Source organism: Siphateles boraxobius, unplaced genomic scaffold, assembly GCF_051911475.1.
Source record: "Siphateles boraxobius isolate OS27281-9 unplaced genomic scaffold, OSU_SipBor_1 6, whole genome shotgun sequence".
Taxonomy (NCBI): Eukaryota; Metazoa; Chordata; class Actinopteri; order Cypriniformes; family Leuciscidae; genus Siphateles; species Siphateles boraxobius.
Genome location: NW_027509186.1, coordinates 26,997,002 through 27,016,174, shown reverse-complemented (window position 1 = coordinate 27,016,174; position 19,173 = coordinate 26,997,002). Strand labels below are relative to the sequence as shown.

Below are 19,173 nucleotides of genomic sequence, written 5' to 3'. Positions count from 1 at the left end.
ATACAACAGAAGCCAACGTTGATGACAATTGACTTCAAACTAAATAGTTTTTTGCAAGCCTATCACTAATTTACGTTTACATTACCTATCACAGCTTTTTAGATAATAGTACAGTATTTAGTATTTTAATAATAGTAATTACAATAGTATTACAATAGTATTTTACCTGTTCACAGTTTTATTTTTGAAGGCTCTTAAAATTGTGTCCTTGGGACACCATTCCATTGGCTGAAACAGCTTTGTTTATGGAAATTCTGTTTGGTGCCTGTATTACCAAATCTGATAAGAAATGAAACCCCTTTCTTTTTATTTTTCTTAAAAGGTTAAATTCAATCTGTTCATCATTTAAAGCTACCGTATCTCTTCAGAAAATTTGGACTGAACAACTCATAATTCATATGGATTACTTTTATGATCTCTTTATGAACTTTTTGAAGAGTCAAAGTAGTTGCGTGTACTGTCAGTGGAGAGACAGAAATCTCTCATATTTCATTAAAATATCTTCTTTTGTGTTCCGAAGATAAACAAAAGTTTTACAGGTTTTGGAACGACATGAGGGTGAGTGAATTATGACAGAATTTTCATTTTTTTGTGTGAACTAATAATGTTTCTGTTGTTGCAATTTTTAAAAATGTAACAAATGAGTTTGCTCATCGTTAAAAATGTTTAATGTTTAAATAGGGGTCTCCTGGAAGAAAGGTTGGTAACCACTGCTCTACACTTTCTTTGAGTCTTATCTGAATCTGTTTAATAATGGATGACTCGGATACTAGCTTATCATAGCAGCTCACGCATGCCGACATGCTCATGAAAAATTATACACAGTCAAACACGATGAGGATGATGAGGGATTCTACTGACGCAGAAATCCGTTTCATTTTCTCAGCTTGCTTTTGTTCACGTGTCAGTAATCTAATCTACTTATAAATGACAAGAGAGGAAGGTAAAGCTCACAGTAGGCTCCTTCAGAGAGTTTGGTGTGAGCTGTGTTGGGACAGTATCCTGTGTTGTGCATCTCAATGTAGTTTCATTATAATGTTATGTATGTGTAGCTTATGTGTAGCTTAAAAGAAACCAAGAGAGAAGATTAAGCATGGGGATTGGTTACATATTTTTCATTTTTGGACTCACAGGTATGTACACTAAGTTTGTCTTCAATAACTGCTGTGATCAGCACAGTAAATGTCAAGTTATAGACATGATTTATTAAAGATATTATAGTTTAGAAAATATAGTTGTAGTTTATAAACTATAAAATTAACTATTTTTTATATTGTTTTATATAAAAATAGTAATTTATTTATTTACATATTCTGACTAAATATGTAATAAATGAATATAATGTGTGTATAGATATACACACACATTATATAATGTAAATAAAATTATATAATATAAATAAAATTTAAACAATATTTAAATTGTAATTATGCATATATATATATATATATATATATATATATATATGCACAATTACAATTTATTTATTTTTTTAATTTTATTTATATTACATTATATTATTATATATATATTGTTATAAAGAAATCATACAATTATTCTTTAAAGAAATTATACATTTTGTAATTTATAATTTAATATACAGTAGTGGATATTTTTGTATAATTAAAAGTATATAATTATAATTTTGAGGCTTACGCATTATACCCACCAATTAGGTATCAAAAAAAAGTCTCTATTTAATTGTGATGTAAGAGCACTATTGATTAGATTAGAAGTAAATGTTTCAATTCAATACAGCGTTATGGACCCGTTCTTGTGTGTTCAGTTCTGTGCTTCTACATTTTCCTGTCCAGCGGTTGTAACTATTCAGAGATCACTTAATTTCCCAAAACATTTAACACATTTCTGTCTAATAAATAACACTGAATTATTCATTAGATATGGCAAATGCTGCAACTCACTCGTTTGTAATGTTACGGAAATCCTTATGCATGCAATAATTGTAACTGTATCTAATTTTTTTTGTGTATTCGGTCGTAAAATTTGAATGCCTCTTGAATTGTTTACACTATAGGTATTTATGTGTATTTTATGAGCCATCTCACAAGCAAAATTGCAACTCTGCTACTTTTCAGTGAGTGCTAAGGAGGAGGACCTACAAGGCTTTCGGTCCCTGCAAACCGAGAGCACAACCTTCATAATAACTATGCCATCAGAAGAGCAAAACAGCTCCAGTGACAACAGTGGAAAAGTTTCCACCGAAAGCCCTGCTCACCTGACTGTGTCTGTAATCAGTTCTCCAGGGACAGATTTGTTCCATCCACATGAGAGGAAGCACTCAAGTACAGTAAATGCAACCACAACCACTGATAAAGATGCAATTACCTCAAATGGGCCAATTGTCTTAGCTTATGGTACAGGTTCACATTTCACGGGTAATGATGGTACTGCAGTGAAGCCGTTTCAGTCCAAAGAAGACCTCTCATTGATCTCCAATGATGAGGGAAGGCCTCGTCCCTCAGCTGAGGCAGAATTTGAGTCAATGATGAATGATACCATGATGCCTGCTGCTCATCTGTCCAGAGGCAGGGAAAAGATCTCAGCTTTTTTTCACGCTTCACTGGAAAGCAAGAATCAAAGAGTCATTCCCATGGTATCAGCCTCTGATCCAGCAGTAATTGATAACCTTGGGGAATCAAACAAGAGTGTGGAAAGACAGGGCAAAAACAAGACTGAAAATTGGACTCTGGAGTCGTTTAGAGCTGATAATCCTCTGAATCGTTCTGAAGAGGCTTCTTTAAATAAGAATCATTCGACCATTATGCAGTTTACAGTTTTGCAGGGTTTAGGGCTTTTAACCACTGAGCTTGGTCAAAATCCAAAAAATGGATCTGAGCATGAGCCAAAAGAACTGAAGAATCTGCTTTCACCAAGTTCAGTGATCCTTGATACTCCATTACAAGTGAAATCAACCAGCCAAGTAATAGTTAATAAAATGATAGAAAGCAGCAAAAATCCTAGCACCAATGAACCAAAACCCTTCGGGGTGTCACTAAAGCACCCAGACTCAATCTTTTTATTCTCTGCTTCAAAGCTGACCCCAACAAAGATTCCAGACGCAACCACGCTGAATTATTTTTCAAACATGGAAACAGCTGCTGGCGAAATGCACATGACAAAACAATTTGTGGCCTCGCTGTTGATATCTGACTCCGTGCATAGAATTGTCTCAGCGAGGGATGGACTAGAAAGCAAATCAATTTTTTACACCAAATCAAGTAAAGAGCGTCAAATTAAACCAACGCTCCAAACCTCACCAAACAGTTTCGTTCATCGCCTGAATAAAAGTGACCTTTCTTTGGTCGCTCAAAACTCTTCTCTACTCAAAACGTCAGATCTTTGTTCCAAAGAAGCCAGAACATCCAATATCTCTGTGACAGAGAAACGGAACAGAATGGATCATTTTCCAGTTCATCTGAGTGAATTGATAGCCTTTAGTACTGCCTCATTTACCAACGCTGAGGAAGCAACTATAGCAAATAAGCGAATATTCATGAAACAGACTAAAAGTTCACTTGCTGCTCTTCGAACCATTTCAACTCAAGAAGACACTTCAAAACACCTCAATCAGTTTGATGAATTATCTACTGCAGTGTCTCTTCCACCTTTGACAAAGCTTAAGAATGTGTTTCATGTCTTCAAAGTGAACGATCATCAGCCTCAAGAGCCTCAAAATTTTTTCCCCACAGAGAGATTAAAGCCTTTTGTATCAGTTCAATCTCATGAATCGATTCCACCTTCATTTACGTCTGCAACTCTGAAGAGATTTACAAATATGGAAAGCTTCTCTAAATTCAAATCTACTAACCAAAACCAACAGTACGGTGGGTCACAAAAAGTCCCATTCATCATATCTGAGAGGCCAAACATGAACTCAAGTACATTGGACACAGGACACGAAACAGTAAATGCAACCACAATCAACAAAAAGATGTCACATGTTACGGTCCCACTTTCTAACAGCAACATATCCACAACAAAGACCTTCCTTACAATAACTATGTTTTTAAAACCACGGCTGTCTTTTGCCAACATCTCCCATCTCGCTCGTGCAGTTCCACAAAATAAGTCCTTTCTGCTACCAACACCTTTTGGTAAGTCACAAAATACTGTGACAACAGATACCAAAGTTCTCTTAAAACTTTTGTCCATCTCTAAGAAAAGTAATAGCAAAGACGCCTTTTCAAATCACTCCTTGACAACTGGAAATATTGCTTTGCCGTTAGACGACAAACAACAAGATCTTAAAAACCCAAGAGGGACTGTGATGCTTTTTTTCGGCAGCTACACAGTTAGCAGTATCCCATCCGTCCAGCGGCTTATTGAAGCTCACCCTGGAGAGATATTTCTCACAGAAACACCGCAAACACAATCTGTACTTCAGATTGAGTCATACTTAAAAAAGAGAGATGACATGGTTAAACCAACAACTCTGAAACCCCATGATCAGAACAGTCTTTCAGTTGAAGGCACGAATCAAACCATGTTGACGCCAATTCCGCACAAGATTGTTTTATACCCAATTCACACATCTGTTTCCCCCAATGTTCACTTGATTACAGAGTTTAAACAACATTTGACCCTCTCTGCTTCACCTTCAGTGTCTATTGGGCCATTAATAGCGCATAAAAGTGGACAAGACAACCACAAAAATTCACTTTTATCACATCACATGTTTGTAAATTTATCAGATGTTAAGGAGCATCCTCAGAACATGACATCCAGCCAAATTTCTAGCATCAGTTGGCACACAACAGCTGCGGCACATCCAGAAGGGGCTCTGAACACGTCACCCCTTGAATCATCCAATGGAACAACTTTTCCTTTGTTTCCTTTTCAAATGCAGAATGTGTTGCATAAAGAACATTTGTCTTTAACTGAGGACCAGACCGATTTTTCCTCAACAGCAAATCGGCAATCACAAACGACACAATCGAACTTTCCATCTAATGAAATGTCCAGTTTAGACACAACAGATGATGTACAAAAACACATTGGGCGGACTGCGCTGTCTGCTGTTACTGGGGAAAAGTTCTCTCCTCTCGTCCACACGGATTTGAGTTTCTCAAGTACAGAGAAACAATTGTTCCCCAATGGTTCATTACCCTCTAGGGGAGTTAGTGAAGATATTTCACATGCCACCACTCCATTGGCTGAAAGTGACTCAGGGAGATCTACTGAGTTTGTGGCAGATCTACCTGTAATAAACTGGAAGAGGACGGTTATATCATCCGATTCTCTCAGTGGGTAATGATTCAGAACTCTTCAATCACTTTTTAATGTGTAACAGAAACAATTTTATTAGCATTTGTGCTGTGCTAGATCAATAAGCAGATAGATAGGTAGGTAGGTTGGTTGGTTGGTTGATTGATTGATTGGTTGATTGATTGATTGGTTGATTGATTGATTGATTATTAATCAATGATCTGATTAATTGGACTACTTTGTTAACGCGATTAATGAGACACAAAATGGCAAACACAACCACAATGAAAAAATCATGTCTCACTTTAGTGTCCCACTTGCATCAGTATTATCTGGTGAACTACTTTTGTTTGCTTGTTTGTTTGTTTAGAAAATTACATTAGTTTTTTTATTTGTTATTTATTTTATTTAAATTTGACAAAGAAGTATGGCTGCTGTTGTTGTGGATGGGACGATACTGAATAAACTTTAGCTCCACGAGTACAGATGCAATCTGTAGAGATGCCAGCATGGTGATAAACTGTAGTCAACATGATTAATTTTCACTGCACTCAATTGGATTTTGACCGTCTGATTGTCTTCTTCCAGTCAGGCGCAAATCTCTGATGATATCTGCGGTACTGGCAACTACACAGCAGAGATGAGTCTGAACTTGGAGAGAGATATCATGCCCGGAGATCTCATTCCTGCCCTAGGAAACCTGCATGTCGTCATCAGCCTCAAAACAAATAACAGCCAGGTCAACCTAGAGATAAAATCCTGCTGCCTCTCGCCTACTGGCAGACTAGATGAATTTAACACCACCTGCTGCATTTTTTCCAGGTAATGTGCTCCTCTCAGGTTATTTTAGATTAACTCAAATCACATGGTGCCCTTGAACCAGGCCACATTTCACATTATGGTACCAAATCAGCTACGTGGTCCGAGCATGGCTGGATTATAGGGATCCCATCTCCCTCGTTTTTATGTGAAGGTTTAATACATCAGCATTAGTTCCTGTTTATATGACTCAGCTACGTTTTAACTGGTCACCTTATCACAGGGGAACAGCATTATAACGATTGGCTAAGAAACATTCCCTAAAACTGGCGAAAAAAATCTTGGGCGAAAAAAAAATTCCCTAAAAAAATCCTGGGCGAAGCATGTCCTTATATTGAGCTGAAAGTTGTGTGGTCAGAGCAGAACAGTAAACTGCTGATGTCTGTTTCTGGTGTGTGAAGTATTCACTTTCTGTGAGTGTCTCGGCTCTGTTGCCAAAAGCACACTGACGCTAATATCCAGAGACAGCACAGTGTGTACTTTCAGTAGAGTTGTGTACTTAATCTTTTATCAAAACAATAATCTATGAGGTAAATTCTTTCAAAATTCTATATTTTGGAAGTACAGTAATGTGTTTTTGCTTGGCAAAATTGTCTCTCAATCAGGGAGACATTGGAGGTAGGATTTCTTCAAATAAAAAGGAAAAGTAAATAATGTACAAGACACATTAAGTATATAAAACATAACAAAACTATATAAACCACTCATTTTTGTAAATTGCTCTGGGGAAATTCAACAACAGCTGATAAAGGTTCAGAGGGAGGACGCCGGTGCTTCCCATTTTGCATACCTCTGCACTATATGCTGTTTACAGTACATAAGTACAAGTAGTGTTCTCTCACTGACATATACAGAACAGCGAGGCTTAGTGCAAGAATTTTAGACAATGACACAGGCACACTGTAAAAAGTGATCATTTGACTTAAATTTAAAAAAAGTGAGGAAACCTGTCACCTTAAAATTATTAAGTAAATAAACTTCATGTGTAACTGAAAAAAATAAGTTATGTGTTCACATAACTTATTTTTTTCATTTACGCATGAAGTTTATTTTTATCCGGTGGGGGGTGGGAACTTAATTCCATACATCGGGTGTTGATTGGATCCGGATGGAGGCAGATCTAAATGCAAGCTTTCAGTCGATTAACAGGAAGGGGCATGGTTTATGAGGACCAAATAATTGGAGAAGTCCGGCATACATCAACAGAGAGAAGTCTGTCATTTCACTGCAAGATCCAGTTATGACATTTTGATTTTAAGCTCTTTTTTTAAAAAATTTTGATGAATGCATGAATGAAATCGTTCCAAATAACATCAATAAGATGAATATCAGAACATAGAACTATCAAAAATCTACATACAGCACTCCATCCACAGGATTTAATTGTCATGCCTTCACCTCTGTTTGCATCGCTCGTCCAGTTCATTATTTTAGCAATGTGCGTGCCATCTGAGCTAATGCGTCTCTTTGATTTGTTCTCCCTCAGGCTGCCTATAGAGCCTCATGGCATTAGACTGCTTCCTAGCGTCCTGTCAAAGAGGGCTAGCTTCACCATCAGTCTTTTCCAGATGATCAATTACTCCACCGCTTACCTGCACTGTGACCTGAGTGTGTGCTTGAGGAACCATTCTGAGTGCGAGAGGGTGAGTCTCAAACCGGCCTCACAGATGAAAACTTGGGGATCATTTATCACTGTTGAAGAGGTCTCAATATTTCTCCTGAAAAATGTTCTACTTTTCATTACTCTCCCTCTTTTGATGACAGCATCTGCAGTTTCTAAATAAATGATATTCTGCAGCTTGTTACTCTGTCACTGCAAGACAGAAAGTTAGTGGTCGGCAGTTCGTAGGCTAACAGAATAACTCGCCGAGTCTGTAAACAAGTTTAAAGTAGCAGAAGTTCAGGGAATTTATGTCTGCGCCATATAATGGCTTGATTTCAGGATGATAACATTATTGGTTATCCATTTCACATCTTAGCAGTGTGTGCAGCATCGAAATACACGTCTCGGAGAGGAATCGAGAGCTATCTTCAGCAGCACGGGAAACCGCATTTCTTTCGGCCCTGTTTTGAAAGGAGCAGACAATTCATCAGCCTCTGAAACAGCAGGTAACGTACTGTATTACCAAGTTGTTCTAGTGGTGTAATAAAACAAACTAATGGGAAGATATTCCAGCCGAACTGTCGGTCTGATTTGGTTTGTTAATGCCGTACAGATGACACTGAAGCCATGGTGGTGATTATCAGCTCAGCGGCCGGCTGTTTGCTGGCGTGTTTGGCTCTATTGCTTGTCTGGATTGGGAACAGACGTTGTTTGCAAAGGTCTGCCTACTGCTGGTCCAGGGGCCTTTGTGAATGCTAACAGAACAGAGCTCACTGCAAGCCAGCCAACCTGACTAAAATCTGCATCGAGCACTCAATCATTATATGACAGTTTTTGAATTGCTCATCATTATGTTTAGTTGTTGCACTGGGAAACTAATGAAACTTTTAACATTGTTAAAAGTAACCCAAAGTTCTTTTGAATATTCATTTATTCTGCATGAAAGTGTCAAGCTTTGGGTATTACAATAGAGATGTTAAAAATACATGCCAATTAACCATTTCAATGTGAATACTTTTGTCACACATGCAGATTTTAAAGGGATAATTCACATAACTCACCGTTATGTCGTTTCAAAACCTTAAAAGTCCAGTCATAATTACCTTTGTTCTCCAAATTTCCTCTGACGCAATCCACTAATTTCAGTAGCAATCCATGTGATTGGGAATTTTGTTTGAGTGCAAAAGTTTTCCCCACATAATTGTTCAAATTGCTCACGCAGATTGTCCAACAGAATGCTAATTGGTTTGAAAGAGACTTCAGTGTGAGCTGTGCTTTATACATGGCTACACTATTGACAATAGACAATGGACCTTTTTTGCCTACGAAATTTGACCGCATTAACACAAAAGATATTTTGAAGAATGTTTATAAACATCTGTCATATCCTACACAGGATTGGACCCCATTGACTTTCATTGTATGTATAAAAAACAGCATTTCTCAAAATATATTTTATGTGTGTGTGTTCTGCAGAAAAAAAGGTTTGGAATGATGACAGATTTTCTTTTTTTTGTGAATTGTCCCTCTAACCCTCAGTTGGGTTGTTCATCCTACCACTGTCTACTTTCTTAGCTGTTTTGACAATTACCATTCTTTAATGCACGATTTGCTGATGTCAAAGATATACATGAATGATTCTCGTTATGTATCACTACCCCAGCGCTCACAAAAGTTAGATATGTTGTTCAGCTGCTTATTAGATTTCACTCCATGTGTTTCCTTCTCAAATAATCGGCGTTGGATAAAAAAAGAAGCAATTAAGTAGTAACAAGCAGACATTGCCTTTGAGATGCATCTCTATGTAAATCCCACCGTCAGGCTGGGACAACCTAGGGGCGAATCAGATTTACTGTCTTTGAAGATCACTTAATAAAAAACATAATAGCTTCTTGTAATTGAAAGTACAATCAAAATGGGCCCAACAGGAAACTAAGCGAATATGTCACAGAACTGGAAAAAAACAAGCTTCAATATTAAATCTTTGAAATAGCAGAACTAGGCCGTTAGAAACACTTGTGGTTGTTTAATGCGTAATTACTCCCTCAATAATTAAGGTAATTAGCTTATTGATTGCATTACCTTTCGTGGTAAAAGTTCATTTATAACAGTTTAAACTGCTTTGCGAACTGTATACTGAAAATTCATACAAACTTCATAGCATTATTTAAAAGTAGAACATTTATGGCATGTCATGACTGAATCTGGTCCTTGCATCAATATATACCCAAGAAGAAAATCAACAGATTCTGTATTCATGTTGAAACGTGTTGGCTGGCTTTGTGCACCTTTTAAAGGATGAAGTGTCTCTTCGAGTGGAGGACAAAGCCTGAATCACAGCGGCTGCATGCCAAGTCTCTCCTTCGAAGCCTTACAAGAACGCTGAAGAGGCATGGCATCGTCCCCTCAGTTCAAAAGTGCTGCTCGCCGCTTGATTTTTAATTACCGTTATTAATATTATTACTTTATTTTTGAAAACCTGCCATTAAAGGTTAATTTGCATCACACTTTGACTTAGAATAACATTCACTTCGCAGGTTTTTGCTAATGTGTCAAGAAATTCAAGATGCAGTGCTTGAGAGATTAATGTACAGTGGGAAAACTTCCAAAGAACAATAGTAATTATAACGAAAATGTGGCATGCATTTTTTTGCACTAAATTGTGTTTAAGTTGTGTTGATAAAACAGTGTTGAGCTGTAAGATAATTAATCATTTAACCCTTCAATTATATATTTAGCATCAAATATTTTTGGACATGTCACTAAATTATATTAAACAAAATGCAGCTTCTTCCCTAACAACAAACCACAAACATGGCTTATGAGGCAATCCCTGCTGTAAAAACATGAAGCTGGTATATCCAGTTATCAGGTGTCTCGAATAAATCTCTCAACCTCACCTGTGTAACTCATTCAAAACTGGTTTTGTTGCATTTCTATTCTAATGATCAGTGCTCCGACTCCTCCCACCAAAACCAGCAGTCCTTTTTGTTTAATATGCATTTCCTTGACCTGGTTTCTGCGTGCCAAGAAGAAATGTTGAAGGAAAGAGTCTTCATTTCCTGAGCCTGGAAAACAAAATGACAGCAGATAATTCAAGTGTAAAGGATTCTTTCAGTGATGGCTGCCTGGAGAGAATTACTCATTTTAAAAAAGACGAGTTTGAAAATGACTGGGAGAAAGTGGTTGAGCGCAAGTTTGGTCGAGTCTATAAGGTGAAGCTTAAGGTCTTGCGGGAAACGTGTGCCTTAAAGACTTCAACCAATGATGATTACAGGTACAATTACACGTGAGATTAGAAAAAGATATACTGTTATTTGTAAGTTGTTGGCAGTTACCATAATGATAGAAGTATTATAAACTGACAGTTTCATTGAAAGCTAGCTACAGTAAATTTAAATATGTATATATTAAACTGTATGTTATATTGTCTGTATTTTTGTAGTTCTGATTATATTTGTATTTTGTGTTGTTATTGGTATTGTCTGCTCTTTATATAAAATATTTGCATATACCATATATATTATTTTATTATCAATTATTTTACGTTATGACCCAATAGGAACATGATAGAGATGTCCAAAATTGGAAGAATGAAGTTCAATTATTTAATCTCCATTTATGGAATAAGCAAAGATCCGCCTGCTTTAGTGATGGAATATATGAGAAAGGGATCCTTGGATAATCTTCTCAGCAGTCATTTCTTAATGTGGCCCAAGAAGTTCCAAATGATCCATGAGATGACGATGGGTATGAATTTTCTGCACAGCATGAAACCGCCCATCCTTCATTTAAACTTGAAACCAGCTAACATTCTTCTTGATGATCATCTTCACGTAAAGGTGAGTCAGATACTATGTCATGTTTTAAAATATATCTGAAGTAATTTCTGGTAAAAAAAAAAGAGAGCCTTTACAAGAAAGAGAGCTAGTGGTTTTGCTAACTCTTTAAAATAAGGTTGTATATATGATAACATTAGTTACAACTTTTATTATTATTGGTTAATGTTACTTTCTACATATATGCAATATGTTACGTTAAAATATACAACCTCATAGTGTTGTTGCAGTTTTAGGATATATTTTCTCTTATAGTGTTGTTCCAGTTTTAGGATATAATTTCTCTTATAGTGTTGTTGCAGTTTTAGGATATATTTTCTCTTTAAAGATTTCAGATTTTGGCCTCATTAAATGGGAGGAGTTCTCTAGTAAGACTGAGTTTATTGAACACCTGACAGCTCGAGGGAACATAAACTATGTGCCTCCAGAGACCTTTAGCCAGAATCCTGAACCTCCTGGAATGAAGTATGATGTGTACAGGTGAGAGTTCATAACTTAAAGAACATTATGGTATGTTCATAAATTGATAATCTGGCAATGAGTTATGATATGCCATGAAATAATCATCTAACCATTCTCACTTTGCAGCATTTCTATTATTTTGTGGGAAATTCTCACTCAACAGCGCTCGTATCAAGGTAAATATTGTTCCTAATTTTGGCACTTTCCACAGATTTGAAATTGTAATGTTGCATTTGTCATACAACCCAAGTCATTGTAAGAAAATAGCATTGATAACAGGATTGAAAAAAAACAAACAAAACAAAACAAAACAGCTCATATAATATTTATTTTGACCACCTGAGGTTGATAGTCAGAATTTCTGAAGCATCTTTCATTGAAGAAAATGAGTTTCAGGCCACTTTTGTACTGAATTCATAGCAAATGCCTTTTACACTCTGTTTGTTATGAGAGTGCTTGAAGCACAAGCTGTGTTTGTATTGTTAAACTCATTATTTGGAGTTAATATAACACTCCAAGCAATTTGTTCTATTATTCTTGCCTCAGGTCTGACTATGACAGAAATATTAATCAAAGTGTCATCTGGCAAAAGGCCTGGTGTAGAGAAGATCCCTGAAGTCAAGCCCCCTGAGTGCGAGGACATGATCGGTGTCATGCAGCAATGCTGGCACCAAGACTGCAGGCGGCGACCTGCTTTCTGTGGTAACAAACCTTTTTTTTTCTTGCTTCTGTTTAATGAAGAATTGTGCTCCATTACAAACAGACAAAATGCATTCCTGAAGCCTCAGTAGAAGTTTGCTCGGTTGTCTCTCTGCTCTTATTCCTTCTGAAATAACAATGAGCAATGAACCAACATTGTTGCACCTCTTATGAACCTCCCTGTTCCTCTGCGATTGCATCTTTATCAGGTCACCTTCAGTAAAAGGTGTAATTAAATTAGTGATAACGCTTATGAATTTTAATATTCAATGTCTGTCAAGAGCATTAGTATAATAAGCTTCTGCTAATTTTGTTGCAGTGTTGTATTGAATAATGAGCTGAATATGATTAATCGTGTACATGAGATTACTAAAAGTGCAGTGTAATTAGACCAGTTATGACCCCTTCGCTACAATTTTATCTCGCATTTTACACTGCCAATTAAGATGCTCTATAAGAGTAGCTAAAAGGCTGTCAATCATTGGCTGGCCATTTGCTAATTTTTTCCAAATGATCAGTCTTGCGTGGAAAGGCCTAAACAAGGCAAGAGTAAAAATGTTTCCCGAAGTGACATTCAGCTGCATCATCTCGATTTTTCTGCAGAGATCGTTCGGGTAACTGAAGTCCTCAGTGAAGTCTTGAAAATACCAGACACTGTTTCTGGGGGTGCGATAAGAAAGCGTCTGCCTGAACAGGTATTGAACGTAAGTGACTCCTCCAGTGCATGTTTAGACCACACTACTCCATCAGCACACATAAGGTGTTAGCATGAGAAATATTAAACAGTGCAAAATATTCATAAGCAAAACTTTTTACACCAAACTGACAATTCTTTCAAACTAAAGCCATAATTTGTCTTTTTTAAATGTCGTAACCACATTAGTCCGACTGAAATTGGATTGGAAATTGGAAATCGCACTGGATTAGTATTATCTATAATACTAATTATGTATTAGTGGATGCATATGCATTTGCACTGGATAAGCGAAGCCTGTGATTTTACTCGAATTTACTGACTTATCTTCCGGATATGATGTCAATAGGCTATTGCTTGGAAATGTCTTGTCGTTATAGGTCTAGCTGTATGATATATCATAAACAGAATAATGTTCCTTACCGCATGCTGCTGTACATCTCCATCTAATCACTCTTTTTGTTTTCGCTCTTCTGATGATTTTTTACCTTACAAATTACAGACATGGCCGATTCACACGGGATTAAGATCACAGACAACCTCCGCAATTATTACAAATGACTAGAGTTCACCAGGTAATATCCAGTGCGAATAGGGCTTAAAGGGATAATTCACCCAAAAATTAAAATTCTGTTAGTATTTTCTCACCCTCATGTTGTTCCAACCCCGTAAGACCTTCGTTCATCTTCGGAACACGAATTAAGACATTTTTGATGAAATCTGAGAGCTGGATCACTCCTCCATAACTCCTCCATAGGCTTCTTCAGGGATTGAAACTTGCCGGCCTCGAAAAGTTCTTAAAGACATCGTTTAAACACTACAGTGGCTCAATGTTAAGTTTATCAAATGACGAGAATACTTTTTGTGCGCAAAAAAAACCAAAATTAAGACTTTATTTCAACTATTCATTTCCTTCTCTGTGGGCCTCGAGTCAGTTCACTAGTATAATAGCGTAAGCTTCTGTTGTCGTACGTCACATGCATCACACACATGACCAGCGTCGCCAATAGTGAGCCTACGCGTGACGTAGCTCTAAGCAATCATACTAGGGTTAACTGACTAGAGGCCAACAGAGAAGGAAATTAATAGTTGAAATAAAGTCATTATTTCTGCACACAAAAAGTATTCTCGTCGCTTGATAAACTTAAGATTGAGCCACTGTAGTCACTTGGACTATTTTAACGATGCCTTTAATAACTTTTCGGAGCTGGCAAGTTTTAATCCCTGAAGAAGCCTATGGACTAGTATGGAGGAGTGATCCAGCTCTCAGATTTCATCAAAAATATCTTAATTCGTGTTCCGAAGATGAACAAAGGTCTTACGGGGTTGGAACAACATGAGGGTGAGTAAATACTGACAGAATTTTAATTTTTGGGTGAACTATCCCTTTAAGTCGGACAAACAGACTTAGACCTAATGCAACTGCAGCTTGGCTTCGTCTAGCATTTATACACGTTAATCGAACTACAGTTGGCGTCAGTGTTGTATGTTTCCTTCAAACATCAGTAATGATGCACAACGTGTATTAGCTATAAAGATTATCTTTCAAGACTACAACCGGCGACCTGCATTCTCTGGAAAAAAACATCAGTTTTGTTCTTGTTTCAGTTTAATGAAGACTTATAGTAGTGCTTGATTTATAAGAACCTTAGTCTGACTGAAATCGTATCATTGCGGTTTCTGCAAAGTCGAACTAACAGACCTAGATAATGCGATAGCAGCTAGGATCTGTCCAGCATTTATATATGTTAATCGTACTTCAGTGTGCCTTAGTGTTGTGTATATTTTCAATAATTTCAACTTTTTAGAGATTATGGGCCAGATTTACTAAACAGGGCAAATTAGCGTGAGAGCGCAATTCCAAACCTGTACCGATGGGAGTGGAAAGTTCTGTGCGTGATCTACTGATGACGCGCAAATTAAAGAACACAGACACAGTGGGATCATTTCCATAATGACCAATGCAATCTACCAAGAGCAGCGCAACTTAGCGTCTGGTTTAAGACATGCTTTTTTTGGGTGGTGAATAATGGTACAAATACCAGTAAATTGACTAGAGTAAACTTAGTAAATCTTAGTAAATCCTGACAGTAGTTTTTAACGCCAAAAGAGGGTTTGCGCTTGCGCAAGCAGTTGGTAAATCTGGCCCAAAGACTATAGCTCAAGTACGCAAAAGAAAGCACTATAGTTCAATTATAACTGTTCAATTATATTCTGCATGAATATAAACGTACTTACTGCCACATCGATCAGCACAACAAAAACTGCACAAAAACACACATTTTTTGAAAATCCATGACAACAACTATATATTTCCTAGTCACACAATAAATGAAACATGAATTTAATTTTGCTTTCTCTCCATCAGCCAAAGAAAACAGCTGACTCTTCAGGCAAGTATTTTGTTCTCACAGTCAATGTCTTTCTTACTTTCTGTACAAACTGTACTAACGCACTATTACTGTATATAAAACTGTCCACCGTCCCATTTTATTTCTATTCATTACAGATGATTCTAGCATTCACTCTCTGCTTATAAGAAAAGACTTTCAGAGCTTTAAGAATGATCTGCGAAAAGAGCATGTATCGACGCTCTTCCAAGACAACAACACTCTCCTTCATCACACCGTTGCAAGCGGGGACAAAGAAAGCGTGCGGATGGTCCTAGATCTAGGAGCCTCTGTGAACTGCCAGAGTGTAAAAGGCTACACCCCACTCATTGTTGCAGTTCTCCACAAGTTTTACGACATCTACAGCTTGCTGATAGAGCGCGGGGCTGATGTCAACCTCAGCGATGGCGACCAGTGGACTGCCCTGCATTTTGCCGTACAGACTGGCGATGACAGAGCCACTCGCCTGTTGTTGGAAAACAAGGCGAGAGCCGATGCCAAGGAGATGGACGGCTGGACACCTCTTCATCTAGCTGCTCAGAATGGCCACGAGAACATTGTGAGAATCTTGTTCCCGCGTCTGGATGCCGTAGATGAGCAGGAGCACCAGTCTGGCCGTACGCCACTTCACGTGGCTTGCATTTATGGCCATTTAGAGATCGTCAAGCTCTTGCTCAAAAAGGGAGCTGATGTCAACAAAAAGGATAACCTTCAGTCCAGTTCCCTACACTTAGCGGCAGATGAGGGGCACTTCAGGGTGACCCGTTTGCTGGTTAATAGTGGGGCTGATCTGAAAACAGTCGATAAGCAAAGCTACAGTCCCCTTCATTTTGCCGCTCTGAAGGGTCACACAGGTATCTGCAGACTCCTGTTGAGTAACGGACTCGACCCCAACATCAGAACCTATCAAAATTGGACAGCCATGCACCTGGCAGCCTTGAAAGGCCATCCGGAGACTATCCTTGTGTTGGAAGAGCACCATGGCTTAGTCAACGACCAAGGGAAAGATGGCTGGACGCCTCTGCACCTTGCCTGCCATCATGGACAGGAGGGGGTGGTGACAGTTCTGCTAACAGCAGGTGCTGACCCTAACCTGGCCGAGGATAACGGCTGGACGCCCCTCCACTTAGCCTGTAATAGTAGCTGCTTCCCTAGTGTGCTGCAGCTGATATCCCATCAAGCCAATGTGAACGCACAGAATAACAGCCAGTCAACTCCATTGCATTTAGCCGTCCAGCTCAGCAACATCCCCATCATCAAAGCCCTGCTGATGAATAATGCACAGCGGGGTATAAAGGACTCGAAAGGATATACCGCTTTAACCTTGGCTCAGCGGTGCAACAATGCAGAAGCTGTGGAGCTACTGGACAGATAGCACACTGGTTGAGACTCTGGCGGAGAGCGAGCCATGTTCGGTGACAGATAACTCTACCATTAGAGGGAGTCCAGCATTGATTTCTGCTATCGATTTCCTTCCTCCTGCAAAGCCTGTTCTTATAAACACTCTCGCTGTTGTTTTGATTTAGATTCCTAGAATTTAACGCCTTTGTTTGGGTTTGGTTTGGAGCTCAGGTGTGCTCTGGGAATGGAAGTGTTATGAATTAAGGATTTGACTAGCAGCATGAAAGTCAAAAAAACCATAATTGCGTCAGTTTATTTATAGTGAATAATTCATCAGAGCATTTTATTCTTACAAATCAGTTGTTTGTTTGTTTGTAATATTTAATCAAACATAATAACTTGCTCTATCCCTGAAACTACTTTCCTTGTCTGTTGATGACACTTAAGTTTGCACAGGTTATTGAATAATGCTAAAGGGATAGTCTACTCTATAATGAAAATTCTGTCATCATTTACAATCCCTTGTGTTGTTCCTAACATGTAGGATTTACTTTCTTCTGCGGAAAACAAAATAAGATATTTTGAAGAATGTTGGTAACCAAACAGTTTTGGTCACAAGTGACTTCCATTGTAAAATATCTTCTCTAACGTTCCACAGAAGAAAGAAAATCATACATGATTGTAACATGAGGGAGAGAAATTTTTGAGTGAACTATCCCTTTAACCAAGTAGCCAGATTGCAATACCTTTATCAAACTTACATTCAGTCTGGCTCCATTCTGGTGTGTAACGCCCACATTTGTTCACAATCTAATCTATTTGCACACTTTTTTTGTGCTGAATATCCCATTCAACTTTAAAACACATCATATAAGAGGAATAAAATAAGTTGTAAATTCATGCACAGTAAAAAAAAGGAGAAAAAAAGTCAACCACAACGTGATAATCATATTTAACATGATTCAATGCATTCATGCTAGTATGAATTGAATTCCACCAATGCCAAACATACACATATGTACAGTAAGGTTAAGGGTAAAAAAAAAAAAAATCACAACCATTTGTGGCATTCAATTGGCATGTTACATTCACAGACAAAAGCCAAAAAAAGCCTGTTTGACAACATGCTTATCACTTCACAGCAGGCTTCCCTCACTTTCGTCAGCTTTGTCCTTAATACAAAGGGCAAAAAAAAAAAAACCTTTCTACGTTATTATATTGGTGCATTTCAGTCATAAGTTGCTGCATTTCAGTCATATGTTATATATATATATATATATATATATATATATATATATATATATATATATATATATATATATATATATATAGTATGTGTGAACTGGTATCAAATGACTTTTCCTCAAGTGAATATGTTAATAAAACATTAATGCCTTGTGACGGAATCAGAACACATACAGACCATTATCACAGACTGTGGTTTGCTCTGCAGCTTCTCAACTGTAATGTACATGACACTTTAAATATCTCATTAATGTCAGCATAATAACTAAAGCTTTGAGAACATCTACAGCATAGATTGATGCAACCCTCATTGATATGCAGTAATATGAAAATAAATTATCTTTTTTTATGTAACAGCATGTTGTCAGGTGTTTTTCTCTTGGAGAGAGATTTTACATAAGTTTTGAAAATGGATGGATAAGATCATTTCAAGTTATGTACAGTATCTAATTCCAAGTGAGTAAAATAATAATTTATAAATAATTCTGCTCAGTATTGTGTGTGTGTGTGTGTGTGTGTGTGTGTGTGTGTGTGTGTGTGTGTGTGTGTGTGTGTGTGTGTGTGTGTGTGTGTGTGTGTGTGTGTGTGTGTGTGTGTGTGTGTGTGTGTGTGTGTGTGTGTGTGTGTGTGTCCGCGCACACGTTTAGATTAAGAGAGTGCTTCCCACTGTGTGATTTACACTTGTCAGATATTCTCAATTTAATGTAATTAAATAGTTGTTAGTGTGCGGGGACATTTTTCTTCAAAGCTTCAAAACGTTCTTATCACCAAAACTCAAAATATCCCCTGTGGACTATTGCTAATGCAACAAAGAGCATCATATGCGGATTAGGTTTAAATCTCCACAGCAAATTT

General features: G+C 37.6%; 2 protein-coding genes across 4 annotated transcripts; both read left to right on the top strand.

Annotated features, from left to right (window-relative positions):
- The first annotated feature begins 952 nt into the window (after positions 1-952).
- LOC143716509 (uncharacterized) lies at positions 953-9,143 on the top strand. The gene is made up of 7 exons (XM_077209066.1): positions 953-1,133; positions 2,097-5,268; positions 5,815-6,048; positions 7,532-7,688; positions 8,025-8,154; positions 8,262-8,367; positions 9,125-9,143. Exons 1-7 carry the CDS (start codon positions 1,094-1,096, stop codon positions 9,141-9,143), a joined length of 3,858 nt encoding a protein of 1,285 aa, XP_077065181.1. The 5' UTR covers positions 953-1,093.
- Positions 9,144-10,603: 1,460 nt separating this feature from the next.
- ankk1 (ankyrin repeat and kinase domain containing 1) lies at positions 10,604-18,669 on the top strand. 3 transcript variants are annotated; one of them, XM_077208524.1, is made up of 8 exons: positions 10,604-10,925; positions 11,211-11,490; positions 11,816-11,967; positions 12,076-12,125; positions 12,496-12,651; positions 13,252-13,343; positions 15,711-15,735; positions 15,852-17,645. In XM_077208524.1, exons 1-8 carry the CDS (start codon positions 10,729-10,731, stop codon positions 17,105-17,107), a joined length of 2,208 nt encoding a protein of 735 aa, XP_077064639.1. In that variant the 5' UTR covers positions 10,604-10,728; the 3' UTR covers positions 17,108-17,645. The 3 variants fall into 3 exon arrangements, with proteins under 3 accessions (XP_077064639.1, XP_077064637.1, XP_077064638.1); XM_077208522.1 differs by having other exon boundaries at positions 13,252-13,352; XM_077208523.1 differs by lacking the exon at positions 15,711-15,735 and having other exon boundaries at positions 13,252-13,368; positions 15,852-18,669.
- The last annotated feature ends 504 nt before the right edge of the window (positions 18,670-19,173 follow it).

Bases quoted from the DNA above. Each gene is read 5' to 3' on its own strand.
- LOC143716509 (XM_077209066.1), top strand. From the start codon at position 1,094: ATGGGGATTGGTTACATATTTTTCATTTTTGGACTCACAG. The intron at 1,134-2,096 runs GTATGTACACTA...GCTACTTTTCAG, and splicing joins TTTCATTTTTGGACTCACAG to TGAGTGCTAAGGAGGAGGAC. The intron at 7,689-8,024 runs GTGAGTCTCAAA...TTCACATCTTAG, and splicing joins ACCATTCTGAGTGCGAGAGG to CAGTGTGTGCAGCATCGAAA.
- ankk1 (XM_077208522.1), top strand. From the start codon at position 10,729: ATGACAGCAGATAATTCAAGTGTAAAGGATTCTTTCAGTGATGGCTGC. The intron at 11,491-11,815 runs GTGAGTCAGATA...TTCTCTTTAAAG, and splicing joins ATGATCATCTTCACGTAAAG to ATTTCAGATTTTGGCCTCAT. The intron at 11,968-12,075 runs GTGAGAGTTCAT...CTCACTTTGCAG, and splicing joins ATGAAGTATGATGTGTACAG to CATTTCTATTATTTTGTGGG.